At 37.9% G+C, this 19,004-nt stretch overlaps 1 protein-coding gene across 1 annotated transcript; it reads right to left on the bottom strand.

The window, feature by feature from the left end:
* Nucleotides 1-158: 158 nt before the first annotated feature.
* On the bottom strand, nucleotides 159-18,658 carry notum1a (notum, palmitoleoyl-protein carboxylesterase a). Its single transcript, XM_052139624.1, has 11 exons — nucleotides 18,139-18,658; nucleotides 9,729-9,781; nucleotides 9,526-9,621; nucleotides 9,187-9,247; nucleotides 9,026-9,084; nucleotides 7,891-7,993; nucleotides 7,616-7,807; nucleotides 6,256-6,353; nucleotides 4,631-4,778; nucleotides 4,473-4,520; nucleotides 159-4,182 (listed from the first exon to the last, which is right to left on the bottom strand). The coding sequence occupies exons 1-11, from the start codon at nucleotides 18,489-18,491 to the stop codon at nucleotides 3,876-3,878; spliced, it is 1,518 nt and encodes a 505-aa protein (XP_051995584.1). The 5' UTR covers nucleotides 18,492-18,658; the 3' UTR covers nucleotides 159-3,875.
* Nucleotides 18,659-19,004: the final 346 nt, after the last annotated feature.

The following is a 19,004-nucleotide window of genomic DNA, read 5'->3' as shown; positions in this document are numbered from 1 at the left end:
AAATGGTTAAATGGGCTGTGGACACGGTTTCAAGTCTTGAAATGCTGTAAATTCAATAAAAACATGATGTGTGTAATTATGCTGTAGAATGAAATGCTAAAAAAAACAAACAGGCAATATTGAATGTTTTTGGAATAACTGTATTGTGTTCTCTCAGGGACACATGCATTCAACACAAGAAAAAAATGACTGAATTATTTACAATTTACAAAGAATCCCTTCTCTGTGAAAATAACATTATAAATATGATTTACATAACAAAATAAATACGCAACTTAGCAATGTAGATTGAGTTTCTGTTAAAAAAAAATATGTTACAGAACAAAATAGCAATTAGTTATACCTTCACATGTCTGTTTGTTTGCCTTATGGTGGATCTTGTTTTTCATGAGACTGTTCATTGACTGCTACATTACATTATATTAAAAAGTGATTTTATATCAAATATTTAAACAGTCTAGAGTGTCTTCATTTGACAAAAGAACTCCCAAAGGAGCTAGATTTTATGAAGACCTATACATGGATAAATGCATAAAGAGCACAATACCCTCTCCCAACGGAGTGAGAGAAAGTTGCATTGATAAAATTGTGATCCTTTCAACTGAGGTTTAAGTTGCCATCGGCTTGCTGTCATGTCAGAGCAATGGCAGTTAATAACATTTACTTGTTGAAGATGGGATATTGCACTCATTTGGCTTACTTTACCACTTGTAACGTTAAGTGTAATCCCCTTTTGTTGTTCATCTTAATACAATCTGAATGAGTTAAATAAAGATACACCAAAAGTGTCCAGAGAATGACCTGAGCAGCAGGGTCACATTCGAGATAATGTGTGTCTAAATGTGACGATGGAAAGTGGATCTGTTTGCTGGGCTTAGCATTTCATCCAGGATTTGTGGGTATGTATCTATTTTGTACTTCAAAGAAACACTCCACCCAAAAATTCTAATTCTGTCTACTTTATCTCTACCTTCTCTGCCTTCATGTCATTACAATCCTGAATGATTTTATTTCTTTCGTAGAATACAAAAGGCTAAATTTTGAAGAATGCCAGGCACCAAACAGCACCTTAAAGGAGATTCATAAAAGTAATCCAAACGACTTGTGCATTATATATTACGATTTTTGTTCCAGAGCTTGCAAAGCTCATTCACACTTGTTTTCATTAAAAATTACTAATTTTGAAGTCATTAATGGTAAACATTATTATTCTCATATCACATGACCTATGCGACACAGTGACTATGTTTACATGGACACCAGAAAGCGGTTTATTGCTAGAAAGCATAATCGCATGGCGAACTCTCTACTCCCGTAATAATGCAGTTCGGTCAGTTCGAAACTTTCTCGACATTAATGTAGTTTCCCCATGACACTTGTGTAAATAACAAACCCAGCATCAGAGAACAGCTTGTTATTTTATTATCTGTTGCTTCACTTTTTTCCACAAATAGTTTAGAATTGTAGAAGTATTTGTTTACATAACTTTCTAGCGCAATATGCAGAGTAATTGCACTGTAATAGCGGGGTTTCCTCTTATGCTAAACGTAAATGGTATCGTTTTTATTGTACGTGCTTTTCCCACTGTACTCCCAGAAATTTCTAAATCTTTCTGCTGTGTTGACTCCATCCAATGACGTTTGTTGTCCGGTCTGTTCCATGCACATGCGGAGGCTTCACACCCATCAGAACATCGCTTATGTGTTTACATGGCCACACATGTGTGTCTGCCTGTTCCTATTTCCTGTTCATAAGGTTCTTTACAATTAGACTAGATCCTTATCGTTTTGTGTGTACTTTTGAAACTCTATAATCTGTGTTATACATTATAAACTCTATAATCTCCATTCTCACTTTGTTTTTGTATTTTCTTTCTCTTAATGGACATATTAAACTCTAATTGTGGCTAAATATATATATATATTGGTAAAAACAAATCTACGAAAAAAATAAAATAAAGCAAACAACATGGTTGAGGATCCGTAAAACTGGATTACATTCGTGTTACTTTTATAACCAAAAGATAAATTAAGAGCAAAGATGCAGGTAAACCTTGTCCTGGTTACATGTTTCTTGAGTACTTTTACCAGTACTGTGTTGTGTGTGGTTGGGTTGGATTGAACAGTCAGCAGCCTATAGTTTAAAATGAAGTGGATCTGACAAACGCTCCATTACAATTCTCATTTTGATGCATTCATCATCTCCAAACATCTCTAAACCAGTGGTTCTCAACGGGTTTTTCTTCAGGACCCAGAATTTACATTGGACATCAATTGGTGACCCACAAAGGCCCAAAATTATTAATGGAAATGGTTCTCAGCCTTTTTTACTTCAAGGGCTTGTGGGCCCCTCATGGCCTTGGTCCCCTGGCAGAGAACAACTAGTTAATGGTGCAAAGGTAATTAAACATTTTTCAATAATTTCTAATACAACTGTAAATTGCATAAGCCTACAATATGCATAAATATTAACATTGGCTAATAGTGCAGATTTTTATTTATTTATTTATTTTTTTTTACTTTCATTGTTTTGTTAATGATTTTTGAGGAAGTCACTTTTCCTGTCCTGGCCAATTAGGCTAGTTTCTACCAAGTGACCAAATACCGAGTATTAATTGGATGCACAGACTTTGATGTCAACAACAAAAGAAATTGGAGGTGTTTGCTCCTTTTTTTTTTCCTTTTATAATTTTCTCCCCTTTTTCTACCCAATTTGGCATGCCCAATTTCCACTGCTTACTAGGTGCTCATGGTGGAGCGGTTACCACCTCAATCTGGGTGGCGGAGGACATGTCTCAGTTGCCTCCGCTACTGAGACAGTCAGTCCACGCTTCTTATAATATGGCTCGCTGTACATGACACTGTGGAGACTCACAGCATGTGGAGGCTCATGCTACTCTCCACTATCCATGCACAACTTACCACGCACCCCATTAAGATCAAGAACCACTAATCGCGACAACGAGGATGTTACCCAATTTTGGTTAATTAGAAGACCTGGCTGGAGTCACTCAGCACACCCTGGATTCGAACTGGTGACTCCAGGTGTGGTAGTCATCTTCAAAACTCTCTAAGCTACCCAGGCCCCTTATTCTCCTACTTTTTAAAAGTTGATATACCTATTTAATTTGCCATCCCAACCATGATTATATGGTTGGTTGTATTCTGTTATTTGCAGTTAGCGCTTTTATTTCACTGCTGTCCGAGTCCCTGCCAGAACAGACCTGGAACCCAATTTTGGGGAAGATCCACCAGTTGAAAACCACTAAATACTTCTTAATACATAAAATGGATTGGAGCAAAATCAATACCATCTTCACTATAAATTTCTCTTGTCAAAAAACCTTTAAGGAATGCCAATGGAATCATACTGTGGAATCAATGAGATCAAACAAGAATCCTCAAAGGCCACATCCACACTAATCAATTGAAAACGCTTTCGTTTTCAGTTTCCTAATGTCATTGTTTTCCAAAGTACGTGCTAATGGAGAGAGTTTTCAAAATGATCCATTTTGGGTGGAAGAAAACTTATATTGTGGTAGTTCTAGTAAGAGTCGTAAACATAGCAAAATCAATGTGTTTTCAAACAAAAATTGACTAAAAATTCAATAAGATCCTACTGACATTCTGACATTTTGATTCTAAAAGGATTGTCGTTAGGACTGGTTCCAAATTTCGATTGAAATTATCTTGGCACTCCTTTAAGATCTTTTCAACAAGGGAATTAAAAACTGAGGATATCTGCAGGTGGAAGCCCATGGAGTTGGCACAGAGCCTTGTCAAGGGGCAGAGCTCAGCATGAGGTCAAAGCTGAGGTCGGTAAAGGGGGTTGGAGGTATCAAACGGACTGACAGGAAGCAAGTCCCTCCACGGCATTTAGCTGCCACTGCTGAGCATGCCTAGCAGTTTACTAGGGTCCATACCCTGCTGGTGGGCCATCTTCTGAACATCAAAGCCCATGTGCATGAGGAACTGAATGACATTCATTTCCTGCCCTGTCGACTGGTCTCGGATGGTTGGGCATGTCGGATTGCAGTGTGGCCATGGACAGCTGTCAATCAAGTGTAAGGGACAGCCTTTGAGCGGGGCTTTGTTATTTCTGCTGTTATCATGTAGACTGCGATCCCAGCAGTGGAGCGCTCTTGGTAAAGACGTGCCTTTAACCTGAACATCAGTCCAGTAACTACAACAGACACAAGAGGGCAGAGTTGCTCATTGATTGTCTCATTTAAAGAGTTTGCATGGTGACTTCACTAGTGCAAATAAACAGCCATTATATTCTCTTTACAAAAAGATGAAGTCACCAAGAAGTCTAAATAGACCCTGTTTAGTTTCTTAATACACATTCCTGGTCTTATTGTGCTTTATTATTGTCTTTTTTATCACTAATCCCTTATTTTCAACCTCTCCCTCCAACCACCTGACTCCCTTCTGGTATGTAATAGGGATAAACAGGTAAAAGAGATCACTTACTTTCTTGTTATGAATTCATGTGAAAGGCAAGCTGGAGCAAACATGGCACTGTAGGTTATAAAAGAAGAGCATTAGAACCACTAAGACAATTATTAGATTGAAACATATATCTATGATGTATTCAAAATAAAAGTCTCTAAACAGCCAGTCATACTTACGGGACATCCTTTAAAGTGTTCCTCAACTCAATACCCAAATTCTGAATATACCGCCACTGTCCCTCTTGGACAGGCTGACCAGTCAGATGAATGTTGTCTACAGTTAGCTGGGCTTCATCAAACAGCCACTGCACTATAAACACAGGGCCTGAAATAAAGACACATCAGACTGAGTTAAAATGGTCATAACAAGTTTTTGCATTTGATAGTATCTGTGTACATCTTTCGCTTTTACACACATGGGTAGATCACATGTCCTGTGGTGTGACAAGCAATAGTCCATCTGGAATTATCTAAAATAACATTTTGCTCCATCCATCCATCTTCAACCGCTTATCCGAAGTCAGGTCGCGGGGGCAGCTGCTCCAGCATGGGGCCCCAAACTTCCCTATCCTGAGCCACATTAACCAGCTCTGACTGGGGGACCCAGAGGCGTTCACAGGCCAGTGTGGAGATGTAATCTCTCCACCTAATCCTGGGTCTTCCCCGAGGCCTCCTCCCAGCTGGATGTGCCTGAAACACCTCCCTAGGGAGGCGGCCAGGGGGCATCCTTACCAGATGCCCAAACCACCTCAACTGACTCCTTTCGACGCAAAGGAGCAGCGGCTCTACTCCGAGCTCCTCACGGATGACTGAGCTCCTCACCCTATCTCTAAGGGAGAAGCCCGCCACCCTACTGAGGAAGCTCATTTCGGCCGCTTGTACTGGCGACCTAGTACTTTCGGTCATGACCCAGCCTTCATGACCATAGGTGAGGGTAGGAACAAAAATGAACCGGTAGATCGAGAGCTTTGCCTTCCGGCTCAGCTCTCTTTTCGTGACAACGGTGCGATAGAGCGAGTGCAATACCGCCCCCGCTGCCCCGATTCTCCGGCCAACCTCCCGCTCCATTGTCCCCTCGCTCATGAACAAGACCCCGAGGTACTTGAACTCCTTCACTTGGGGCAATACCTCCTTCCCTACCTGGAGTACGCACTCCATCGGTTTCCTGCTGAGAACATTTTGCTCATGATTTCATAATTAGAATGCATGTAGTTTTTATGACCCTATATTAATTTAGACACTATTTGGAATATTGGTACTTTTAAAAATGTATGTCACACGGGACCATTTAAAATACTAGTGAAGGCAAAAAAGCAGTAAAAAAACCATCTAAAAATGTAAAAATAATGTGGTGACCAGCTACTGCACCTAATAATAACACTGTCTCTTAGAACACCATTAAATACATACAATTAACTGTAACCATATAATAAATATGATGGTGCAGAATATTATTCATCAAATACCCATATAAACACATCACTGACTTGTGCAACTTATGTCAAGTAAATGCAACTTGAAATGTACTCTAAAGGCCGAAACATACTCAAGTACAAAAGCATAATGGCAGAACAACAGTTTAAAGAGAGTATTGCTGAGCAAGTAATTTAAAGTCAATATATTTATTGCAACTTATATTAATAATAACACATCCAGTTGTTTGGACAGATGTTTGTATGTAACTCTATCGCCCCCTTGAGTACTGAGATGTGTTACCGCCACAGTAATCTCAAGAATGCCTAATATTGCAACAACCCTACAAGGAATAAAAGGGTAACTTGGCATGTCTTATGAGTACTCACATTTAATGGTACGATAAACTTTATATCCAAAAAAGCAATTCCATTCTTTTCCTTCATAAGCCTGACGGCATTGTTCAGGTACCACACCACCCCAGTATCTGTTGAGAAGATGTTCTGAGTTAATTTCATTCCTTAATGTCTAATTTACAAATGTACATGTTCATATAATTGACACAAGGTATGGGGAAACAGGAAAACATGGAATGCTATCTGTATTGGAACGATTCTACCATGAAACTTGATCAAGTCACCACTCACAGGAAGCTGGGATGCCTGAAGAATGTTTTTTGAATGGCACTTTATTGATACAACAACAATTATGGGGAGAAAATTACATAGTTTGTGCAATTCCTTCATGAAATGTTCAAATCTACCAACAGCAGAGGTAAATGGGTAGTATTACGAAATAAACCCAAATCTCTAATAATCTTTTGGAAACGGGTTTTCAATCCACAATTTGAAAAAAGCATCCATTGAAAGCAGTGTTTCTATTCAAGTCTGTTTACCTTCTCCTGTGGTGCGATTAAAAGCATGTTACGTCAGCAGCCTTATAGACACGGTCTGAGTTCAGAATGCCATACTACACATACAACTCTTACTAATTTTGCCATATGTGTCTAAAGCAGAAATATTATGAGAGGTTTGGTAGTTTGCAATTCCAAACTCAGCCATGGGATCAGATTCATAAAATACATAAACCATACAGCACTGTTATATTTTTGCAAAGAACATTCCTGGCTGTTAAAAATTAAGAGCATTCGATTTTCAACTAATGTGAATAAGTTTCAAGGGTCGCGTCAATAGACCGTTCACATGGTGTTACACTTGCACTGTTTCCACAGTATACTACCCTAGACTCAAGCTTCATAATAACAGCGATATACAACATTGTTTTATATTCAGTACTGTTGTATGTAGAGTAGCGATATTCCCAGATAGCAGTGGTATTCGGCTGAACATGGTGGTAAAGCGGCTCAGACTATGAGCCCAGGCCAGGGGCTGTTCAAACAGAACACAACAGACTGGAACTGAACGTGAGGATCTCGAGACAGACCTTCCCAAGTTGAACATCTTTCCAGACAAAGCGTTTAAAAAATGTATTTCTTAATCTGAGAAAGACGCAAAGGCCAAGTACCTCCACTAACTGTAAGGGGCTGTTCACACCCAACAATTTTGCAACCATCCATTTGTTTTTCTATGTAAACGTGCACTAGACGAACGTCTTTGTTTTGCATTGTTTTGAAAACCAAACTAGGATTAGTTCAAATCATTAACTTTAAGTGTGAGAAATAGTAATATTGGCGTGTGACAGCAATCATTGAAGAAAAAATGGTGGTATTAACAGTGTCAGTATTCTTACTTGACCCCTCTCTTGATGACCTCAGTGGGTGCACAGTTGATGGCATCTACACAGTCCGTGCAGCGGTACTGTTTGTTGTCCAGGAACCAGCCGGAGTCAGCCAGACCCCTCACCTGGATGTTGGGATGTCCCAATTCCACCAGAAACTCAGACACTGGATCCACATTCAGCAACACCCCAGTGCCGCCCGCACTGCAGACAATATGCACAAGTTTAATCTGCATCCGTAACACATTTCACAGTCAGAACCTTTGGTCAATGTAATATGGACTCACCTGCTTCCAGCTAAGAGCAGGATCTTGGCGGCATCCAGACCTTTGCTCAGCAGGTCCTTTACTACTTCCTTTATAATGAGTGAGCCCATGAATGCGTAGTCATCTGTACACAACACACAACAAATGAATGAGCAGTTAAAACAAAAGTGCAAACAGCTTAGAAAAGTCAGGTCTGAACTGTCCAGGGCCTCATTTCCCAAAAGCGCCATAAGCCTAAGTAGATCGTAGAATCCAACATACAATTCATCATCGTTTTGCGGCCCATTTCCCAAAAGTATCGTAAATGAAGAAGTTCTTGAAAATTCTCGTAGATTAACGAGTGCTCTGGAGTAATCGTACACCGCTAAGAGCATCGTAAGGACAATGTAGGATGATGAGCAAATATATACGGATGATTTGCATGCATGGCAGCGAGTTGTATTTATGTAACTTAAGTAAATCTCTTTTACTTCTTTATGTACTAACTAGTGAAAGCAATTGTTAGCATGCTAAATACATGCTGGTGGGAAGCACTACAGTGTAGTTTAGCAACTATGATATGATTAGCATATTATTTGAAGTGGTCAATCAGTTTAATGTGCAACATCTTTCTGTCCTCATCGTTAGCTCAAGCTCCACTCTTCATCATAACGGTAACCCCCAAAACTCCAACATAACAGAAACTCTTCTAAATCTCAACATAACAAACATGAAACAGTAATAATCATCTCCCATTATATTCCTCTCACACAAAACACATCAAATAACACTTCATTTGCCATTTACTCTCCCTATCGAGACCTACGCAAAGCATGCTGGGAAATGGAAATCCCCTGTTCAGTTTCATCAATGCTACATGAACACCACAAAAAATTTTAATGTAGTCTCAACTCAAATGGATTAAGTAAACTTCCATTTTACACTTTCAAATGGATCGAACGCAATGAAATCAAGTTGTGACAAAATGTTCTAGAATTGTGTTGCTTTAGTTCATTTTAACAGTAAATTGAACAAGTAGCAAAAAAAACTTTTTTGAGCATGATACAAGTTCAAATGCATAGAATTACCAAGGTACCATGTTAACCATGGTAATACCAAGATACTTTATGGTACTTTTTTGTTAGCATGATCAGCTAGTAACATGTTACGCTCTTACTTTGATCAGTTTTTGGTGTGGCTCCACTCCATACATCACTTGAACAATATGGGATGAACCTGAAAAGTGATAAACACAAGATTTGAAAAAACATCAATGTATTTAAACCTGTTCATATAAAGTTGTCAGTAAGACTGAAAGACAATTTTATATATACTCACACCATGTTGGCATTCCACCAGTGTGGGTTTTCCTCTGGAAGTGATGACAGAATTCCTGTGCCTGAAGTGAGAGTAAAGATACAGTGATGTCACAGCAGATATAAACAATACCATATTAATGGCACTTAAACAAGTTGGTCCTGTTCACATTAAATCACACTAAATTAAAACAAATCAACAGACTCAATAAATATGGATCATCACTGTGATGTGTTATTTCAGACCAAAGGGTGTTTGTCTTATGTTTGTTAATCATGTGGAGAATTGGGACGTAGTGCGAATAGTCCTTTGTGGGTGATGTATTGCGGTCTCTATTGAGGGACCGTTCTTATTTCTAACCTGTCTTGGTTTGTGGCCATTTGGAGGAGCTCATGAGTCTTCTCATAGTCTCATATCTGCTGTCACAGTTCTCTTTGTTGAAACAGTACCAGCCACCTGCAGAGAGAGACACATGTTTTACATGTCCAACATGACAAAAACACACAATGCTCAAAAACGTTCGGAGTTATCAAAGTTATATTTTTGAAAAGCCTCACACTTACCCTCTAGAAATATCAACCACCTTCTGCTTCCTCTGGACTCCTTTAGGTAGTACCTACAATAGACCAGACTAACATTAAAACCTATACTTAAAGGGACAGTTCACCCAAAAATTACAATTCTCTCATCATTTACTCACTCTAATGCATCCCAGATGTGACTTTCTGTCTTCTGCTGAACATAAACAAAGATTTTAAAAGAACATTTTAGCTCTGTAGGTCCATAAAAGACAGCATAAAAGTAATTCACCGATTAAATCCATATCTTCCAAGTGATTTGATGGGTGTGGGTGAAAACATATCAATATTTTACTACAAATCTCCACTTTCCCTTTCACATTCTTCCAATTTGGTTTTTGGCAATTCTTCATAAATATCGCCACCTTCTGTACAGGGAGGAGCATTTACAGTAAAAAAATTACTTAAATATTGATCATCTAAATCTATCATCTCAGCTTCTGAAGACATGGATTTAACCACTGCCGTCGTATGGATTACTTTTATGATGTCTTTGTGCTTTTGGAGCTTCAAACTTTTGGTCACCGTTCACTTGCATTGTATGGACCTAAAGAGCTAAGATATTCTTCAAAAAAAATGTGTATTCTGCTGAATAAAGAAAGTCATACACATCTTTGATGGCATGAGGGTGAGTAAATGATGAGGGTGAACTTTTCCTTTAAAGGCAGACAGTATGACCAAACACTGCCCCTATCAATATGCAAACTACTATAACTAGTATAAACTACTATTACATTAGTCCTGGATTAATGAAATATAATATGAAAGAAAATATGAATGCTGTTTGCCCACGCAAACTTTTCTGCTACAGTGTCACAGTGTTCTGGGAACTGGATCTTTCCTTCAATGTAAGGCTGTGGGATTTTTTTGCCTGTCATCATTTGCCAGGTTTAAGTCTGATTGCATAGAAACGTAATAGCATGTCTATCATCAACAAGCTACACAATTTGAAGTTCATGGCACAGACGATGTGGGAGAAGTTACACACCAAAGTTAATTACACTGGGTTAGAGGTTTGTTTAAATCACTAACCCTAAGTGTGAGCACAATCATGCTTGCCAATGGGCTTTCAGTCTCTGATGACGTGTTTCCACCTCAATTACAGGGCCGGTTCTAAGATGCTAACTTTGGGGAGGCATTTTGATCTTTTTGGTGGCCAAGTGGTGGTCTCTTCTTAGGACCAGGAGGGGGGTATCAGAGGAAAATATAGGGGCTAGTCCCTAATGTGTTATATTATCCAGGAATTAGAAAAATAAAAAATAAAATGCGATGGGGTTTGTAATACAGCTGCTGAGGGAGTGACAGTTCATTTGTTCATTCAGTTCTCTCTTCTGACTGCTGTTAATGTTCTCTTTTTTTCTGCCTATTTCAGAACGTTTACTAGCACATTCCAAATCCGGAAATGTGAAAAGGGTCCATCAAGAATTACAAAAAACTAGGTGCAGACTGAATTAATGAACATTTCACTCTATACTTGAAAGTGTATATAGGCTAAAAGCTTATGATCTTTACCATGGTTGCTGTTTTTATCAAATTATAAGCTTCACATTTCTGCCTTTAAACATTCCAAAAATTGTCCCAATTTACTTCCATTGTAAGTGCCTCACTATAATCTCAGTTTTTGCTTTTTATAAAAGAAAAAGAGGGACAGGCCAAAATACATATTTGTGGTATTTAATATTATGCCACAAATGCTGTCGATTGAGCTCAAATTGTATTGAACCCAGAACATTCCTTTAATCTGCAATGTATACTGTATCCACAAGAGGGCATTCAGCCATTGTGTATTTTGAGTCCATGTCAAACTTCAGTCCCTCTGTACAAAAACGTTTTTACTAGTATGATGTATCAGTCTGCCATAATTAAAGACATAGCTTTCATTTTCATCCCATTTATGCCATTGGTGACCAGATTTGCTAAGCATTTGGCACATTTCTCACCATAAACTGGCTCAGAACAGCTAATATTAGGCCATTTACACACTCATCATGCTTGTGCCCTCAGGTAGAAACCAAAGCTGGACAATCTTCGAAGGACTTCATAAATTCAGAAAAATGCGAATAAACCTGGTCCAACCTTTTTACACTGTGAAAAAATTAAGTAAATGAATAAAAATGGCAGCTGTGGTAGCCAGAATAATTATGCAAAAAATAAGTAAACAACTTTACAGAACAACCTGTAAATTGTACACTTTAAAAATGTTGGCACTGTAAAACAATATATACAATTCTGTTAAAGTTACAGTAAAGAAACATCATAAACTTGAAATTATCCTTCTGAAACTGTAAAAATTGTTAATCAATGTAGTAACACTAAACACCATCAGGGTAACACGTGTGAAATTAAAATAATGAAGTAAACATTAACTAAACTACATTAAATATAACACAGAACACCCCAATATACATACTGTAACTGATATTAAAAATATGAACAAACAAACATATTCCTATAAAATATAATTAAATCTGATGGATCATGCAGGGAATTGTGGGAAAGCTCGATTATTGTTTTTTACTGTAATTTTTACAATAATTTACCCTAAAAAAGTACATGTAGTCTCTTGTTACACATCATTTTTTACCATTAATTATACAGGAAAATCAGACTTGCATCTAAAAATGTCATTTCTATCATTTTATTGTAAAAACTTAATTAATTAATTTCAGTAATTCAACTTAAAAGGTGAAAGTAATATATTATATAGACTCATTACAAGCAAAGTAAGATATTTCAAGCCTTTATTTGATATAATTTTGATGATTATGGCTTACAGCTTATGAAAACCCCAAATTCAGAATCTCAGAAAATTAGAATATTGTGAAAAGGTTCAGTATTGTAGGCTCAAAGTGTCACTCTAATCAGCTAAACACCTGCAAAGGGTTCCTGAGCCTTTAAATGGTCTCTCAGTCTGGTTCAGTTGAATTCACAATCATGGGGAAGACTGCTGACCTGACAGTTGTGCAGAAAACCATCATTGACACCCTCCACAAGGAGGGAAAGCCTCAAAAGGTAATTGCAAAAGAAGTTGGATGTTCTCAAAGTGCTGTATCAAAGCACATTAATAGAAAAGTTAAGTGGAAGGGAAAAGTGTGGAAGAAAAAGGTGCACAAGCAGCAGGGATGACCGTAGCCTGGAGAGGATTGTCAGGAAAAGGCCATTCAAATGTGTGGGGGAGCTTCACAAGGAGTGGACTGAGGCTTCAAATGTCGTATTCCTCTTGTCAAGCCGCTCCTGAACAACAAACAACGTCAGAAGCGTCTTACCTGGGCTAAAGAAAAAAAAGAACTGGTCTGTTGCTCAGTGGTCCAAAGTCCTCTTTTCTGATGACAGCAAATTTTGCATCTCATTTGGAAACCAAGGTCCCAGAGTCTGGAGGAAGAATGGAGAGGCACACAATCCAAGATGCTTGAAGTCCAGTGTGAAGTTTCCACAGTCTGTGTTGGTTTGGGGAGCCATGTCATCGGCTGGTGTTGGTCCACTGTGCTTTATTAAGTCCAGAGTCAACGCAGCCGTCTACTGGGACATTTTAGAGCACTTCATGCTTCCTTCAGCAGACAAGCTTTATGGAGATGCTGACTTCATTTTCCAGCAGGACTTGGCACCTGCCCACACTGCCAAAAGTACCAAAACCTGGTTCAATGACCATGGTATTACTGTGCTTGATTGGCCAGCAAACTCGCCTGACCTGAACCCCATAGAGAATCTATGGGGCATTATAAGAGAAAGATGAGAGACATGAGACCAAACAATGCAGAAGAGCTGAAGGCCGCTATTGAAGCATCTTGGTCTTCCATAACACCTCAGCAGTGCCACAGGCTGATAGCATCCATGCCACGCCGCATTGAGGCAGTAATTAATGCAAAAGGGGCCCAAACCAAGTACTGAGTACATATGCATGATTATACTTTTCAGAGGGCCGACATTTCTGTATTTAAAATCCTTTTTTTATTGATTTCATGTAATATTCTAATTTTCTGAGATTCTGAATTTGGGGTTTTCATAAGCTGTAAGCCATAATCATCAAAATTATATCAAATAAAAGCTTGAAATATCTTACTTTGCTTGTAATGAGTCTATATAATATATTAGTTTCACCTTTTAAGTTGAATTACTGAAATTAATGAACTTTTGCACGATATTCTAATTTTTCGAGTTTCACCTGTATATAAAAATATTGTACTGTATATTTTTCAGTTAATACTCGTTAATCAATTAACATTTTATTTCTGTAGCATTTTCGCAGTCTTTTACTGTTAATATGACAGAATTTGTTTTACGGTGTACTGAATAGCACTTGCTTTGACACACAGGAAACCCTTCTTATGAGCAATAAATGCAGAGAAAACGCAGATTTAAATATGCAGCTTCAGTGTATTATAGAGCATCTGCTGTGAACATGTGACAGACACAAGAGTCACTACCAGTGCTGATTCCTGGATAGCAATGCAATGTTTAGCTCTCTAGTATAAAAGCCAGCAACATTTTACTCAAGCAAATTCAGTGGAAGGTAGAATAACAAGATTTTGGATTAGTTAGGAAATCTTTCTTTTGTGGGTTTTGTTGATTGAGCATGGATAACAGCATCCAATTTAAACTGGGGTTCTTTGTATTCACCATAAACGGAGGCAATTAAATATAAAATTTTAATATTAGTTATATGGCACATTAGGGTTTTATATGGGAATGATTCTGGAGAATAAAATAAACACAAAACATGATGTAAAATTTGGATTCTTGAAACCTCTCAAGGGATATGTGTGATGAATGAACACATTTACAAGATTCATTAAGTATTAGGTGTCATGTCTAGATGTGTTTTTGTTAATGTAGGAGGAGGAGACGGGCTTTCGTCTCCAAGTCTCTGTCCATGCCCGCGACCGCAGAGGCCGCTCCCGAGACTCTGTCCATGCCTGCGACCGCAGAGGCCGCTCCCGAGACTCTGTCCATGCCCGCGACCGCAGAGGCCGCTCCCGAGACTCTGTCCATGCCCGCGACCGCAGAGGCCGCTCCCGAGACTCTGTCCATGCCTGCGACCGCAGAGGTCATTTCCCAGTTGTTGTCTACGGCTCCGCCTTCATGTCTAGATGTGTTTTTGTTAATATTTTGTTTTCATGTCTTTTATTTTGACATTTCTATTTCCTGTTTCATGTCATGTGGTTCCCTTGTCATGTGATTTCATGTTTCCCTCCATGTTCATGGGTCTTGTTTTCATCGTTTCATTAGGTTGTTATCAGTTCTAATTTATCATTGGTTTTAGTTTATCGTCTTGTTATCTTGTTTAGAGTTCTGTTTGTTCATTGGCTTATGTTTCGCCATGTCCATGTATTTAAACCCTCATGTTTGCCATTGTCTCATCAAGTATTGTTTGTGAATGTAACGTTGTGGTTTCATTCCAGTCAAGCCAAGTTTAGTAAAGTTTATGTTAATGTTTTGTTTAGTTCATGTTTTTCATTAGGGTTATTTGATATCATGTTTGGAGTAAATAAAACTGCACTTGGGTTCTTCACTCCATCGTCTGCTCCTGTGTCATTGCCTGCCAGCAACGTTACATTAGGTATCACTGATTATATCGCACTGTCAATATTGATCAGTAATATGGTAAGGAAAGAGTAGTCACTCACTGTTGGGTCAGATTTTTGTCCTACATCAATGCCCACTTTAAAATTCTCCCACTGCTTATAGAATTAAATTGCTGCTTGTTCACTTTACTTAATTAAAATGAACATGAGCAACACAAATCTAGCACATTTAATAACTTGATTTCATTGCGTTCGAACTATTTAAATTTGAAAAATGGAAGTTTACTCAATTAATTTGAGTTGGAACTACATGAATATTTTTTGTGATGTTAATGAAATATTATTGAAACTGAACAGGGGATTACCATTTAATTTCCATTTTAAAAAATGTTCAAATTAAGTGTTATTTTTTTTATGTGTTTTTGTGCAAGAGGAATATAAAGGGAGATGCTTATTGGTGTTCAATGTTTGTTATGTTGTTATGTTGAGATTTAGATGAGTTTCTGTTATGTTGGTGTTGAGGGGGTTACCATTATGGTGAAAGATAAGGTTTGCGATAAATATGAGGACAGGTTGATGTCACCCAAATTGATTTATCACTTCAAATAATATGCTAATCATATCACAGTTATTGAACTACATTCTGTAGTGCTTCCCACCAGCATGTATTTAGCATGCTAACAATTGCTTTCATTACTTAGTGCATAAAGAAATTAAAGAGATTTATTTGAGTTATACGTCTAATGTTGTTGGGTTTAACCAATTCAACCAGGTTCTTTCGACTCAAAGTGTTTGTGTTGAGATTACATAGTCATTTTAAATGAAAACTTATTTCAAACTTGTGGAACCACTGTCCATGATTGAATCCATTTCAGCCAAAGAGCTATTTTTTGAGTGTATTTTAGTAATTGGCTAATTCTCCAATTAGCTCGTGTTGTCTTGGACAGTGACAGTAACTTTTGATATCTGGTGTATGTTATGTAGGGATGAATTTAAAATATATTGCAAATGTTTTCTAATTTTCAAAGAGACACAAGAAGGCTTTCTTGAGAATTTGATCATTCATAACCCAAACTAGTGACAACATAGATCTTGATTCATAGTGATTGGTACTGACAGGCCAGCAAAAGACAATTGGAGATGCTAAAAGAATCAATTTGAGTTGCACATTTATTCTATTTTAGACATTTACCTAATCTCCACTTTAAATCCCAACCTTAGTCAATTGGACACATTAGAGCACACATTTCCCTCTTGTTTTACACAGGTCCCACCCAACTAGATTTCTCTCGCCAAAATCTCTAATGGAGAAAAGTGATGTAGTCCGTGCTCATATAACTTAACCTGAGATGCTCTTACATTGATATTATTACTAAAAGTAAAGTATTTGTATTACTATTAAATTCTTAAAGCTTTATTGTGGATTTTAGGTCAAAGGTTTGGCACTTTTGGTCAAATCTAAGTGCCCATATTAAAACAGCTAAGTCAGGTTACTGTTTATCTCCAGGTAAATGGATGTGTCTTAAAACCTAGTTAGCTGCCTACCTTGACAGCATTTTGGGGGCATCATATTGGGCAGCCTCCTTATAAAAAACAATTGTAATCATAATTTTTATATATTTTATAATATCTTATAGTTGTTGTTAGTAGCTTCTCTAATATCATAACAATACTAAATATAAATAATTATACATAAGGTGGAATATAGTTTAGTACTATGAAAGAATACTGCTTTCACAATCTCATTTTTCTTAACCCTTAAATATGTGAGTGTTTCGCCAAACATGAATACATATTCAGGTCTTTAAAGACCCGGAACATATATCTATCACAAATGGATCTACAAAATGCCCAGACAGGGTCAAATTATCTGAACATTTTCAGAACATTTACAAAACAATAGAATTGAATATATTCTGATATATTTGTATGTTTTCTTTTTCATATTTGAAAGAGATGATGCAACAAATATAGAACAGGATTCATTACATTAACACTAAAATTTCATGAGACGCAAATGGCTGTCAAACACATATTGAGCTACATAATTCATACATATGTTTTTATCAGACACTTATTGAGAAGCACAACTTACATGTGTTACACTTGCTATAGTTTACTTCCATGTTGCTTCTTCATCAAAATGTAAAGTAAAATGTTGTTTATATGAATATAGTACTAATTTGCATTGTAATAAATAAAGAAATATATATATATCATATAATAGTAAACTTATATAGGTATGAAATAATCATAAAATTATGATTTATGGAAGTGCAAAAAAAAAATGGCCCCATACAATTTTGGCAATAAAGCCATTATAATTGTTTTAAAAAAAAATTGTTGCAATTTTACCTTTTTTTTCACTATAAGGTTGAGGAATACTGGGTGTAGGCATAACAAAACAAAAAAATGGATGAGAGGGGGTGGAGTCAGGTTCGGGTCAATAAATACCTCAGGTATGCATTAAGGGTTCAGTTATTTTTATATCAGTGGACACTAATGCCAAGTTCCAACATTTTCATTTTGTAACAATAACGATTATGGCATTTGGAGGACAATGGTTCCCTTCCCACACGAAATCTCATATATCGCCATTTAAGAACATGCACGTGCCATTTTGAAATATGTTGCAGAGCATGTGACTATTTATATCAGTTAAAACGGCAGTATATCTAAACATGTATTTCATGTTTTTTGTGCAATGCCTTAAATCAAATTTCTGTATTTGTGCATTTACATTTCTGTATGTGAAACGTGCCCACGATGCCCAAATAACACTGCCCTGGACAGGTAGGCACCTCACTAGGTTTTGAGACACAGTCAATATACAGTATTTATATTACGATTGCAATATGTTTAGGTTGTCTTACCCTGCTGGGGTCCCGTCGTTACAGGTGACTGATGTATTCTCCAAGAAATGTAACTTCATGTCATAGTCGAGCTTTTGGGCCGAGCACGGGTAGAGGGACTGCGCCAAGTTCTTCACCTGAGTCATGAAATTGTCCATGTTCTCTTCAACAGCCGTGAAATCCAGTGAGAAACTTTCGGTGGTTTCGCCTCGATCCCGGTACTGTGCGGAGGGCTGCACTCGTCGCGGCTGCGGGTTTCGACCTCCGCGGAATCTGCGCGCAGCGAGCGCGCCGGACTCAATGAATCCCAACAGCAGCGCGCAGTGAATGACACTCATCACCGTTATGTTCCTCTGCGGCCGCTCAAGCTTCATCACGCTGCGCTCAAAATCCTGCGTTTCGACTAAAATATCTGTACAATTAAAGCAACCAGTTACACGAGGCACTTGATGTTGAAATGCGTTGAACAGGTGAGCTCTCTCAGTGACAAACACAGCACCCCTGTAGGTGTTTCTCCTAATGTTTCTTCACTGATCATGAGAACTCGTAAGTTCTGTGTGCTCTTCTGTTCAATACCTGTGTATTTAACCGCTCTGGGGTTTAACTCTGCTCTCTGTCCCATGAACCAATCACTGTCGAGGGCAGTGCAACGGGGCGTGACCCAGTCACACTGATTCTGTCCTTTTAATTTATTGAAGAAATGCCCATAGTTTGGTCCTTTTGATCTGCGGAATTGTACTTGATGTGGTAGTTTTTATTGGCTTGGGTTCCTAATCCACGCGAAGTTATATAGTGAGAATTACACTCTTGTGACACTTGGAAAAAAAAAAAAAAACGAGAATAGAGTGAACATACTAGGCGGCTATGGAACTTAAAATACACAAAAT

Source organism: Xyrauchen texanus, chromosome 12 (assembly GCF_025860055.1).
Source record: "Xyrauchen texanus isolate HMW12.3.18 chromosome 12, RBS_HiC_50CHRs, whole genome shotgun sequence".
In the NCBI taxonomy this organism is placed as follows: Eukaryota; Metazoa; Chordata; class Actinopteri; order Cypriniformes; family Catostomidae; genus Xyrauchen; species Xyrauchen texanus.
The sequence above is the reverse complement of the archived record's forward strand: the minus strand, read 5'-3'. Positions and strand labels throughout refer to the sequence as shown.

Excerpts from the sequence above, each read along its gene's own strand:
- notum1a (XM_052139624.1), bottom strand. The coding sequence starts at position 18,491 with ATGAAGCTTGAGCGGCCGCAGAGGAACATAACGGTGATGAGTGTCATT. Across the intron at positions 6,354-7,615 it reads GTCATCAAGAGAGGGGTCAA|ATACTGGGGTGGTGTGGTAC; the intron begins GTAAGAATACTG and ends TCTTCTCAACAG. Across the intron at positions 4,779-6,255 it reads AGTTTATCGTACCATTAAAT|GCCCTGTGTTTATAGTGCAG; the intron begins GTGAGTACTCAT and ends TCTTTATTTCAG.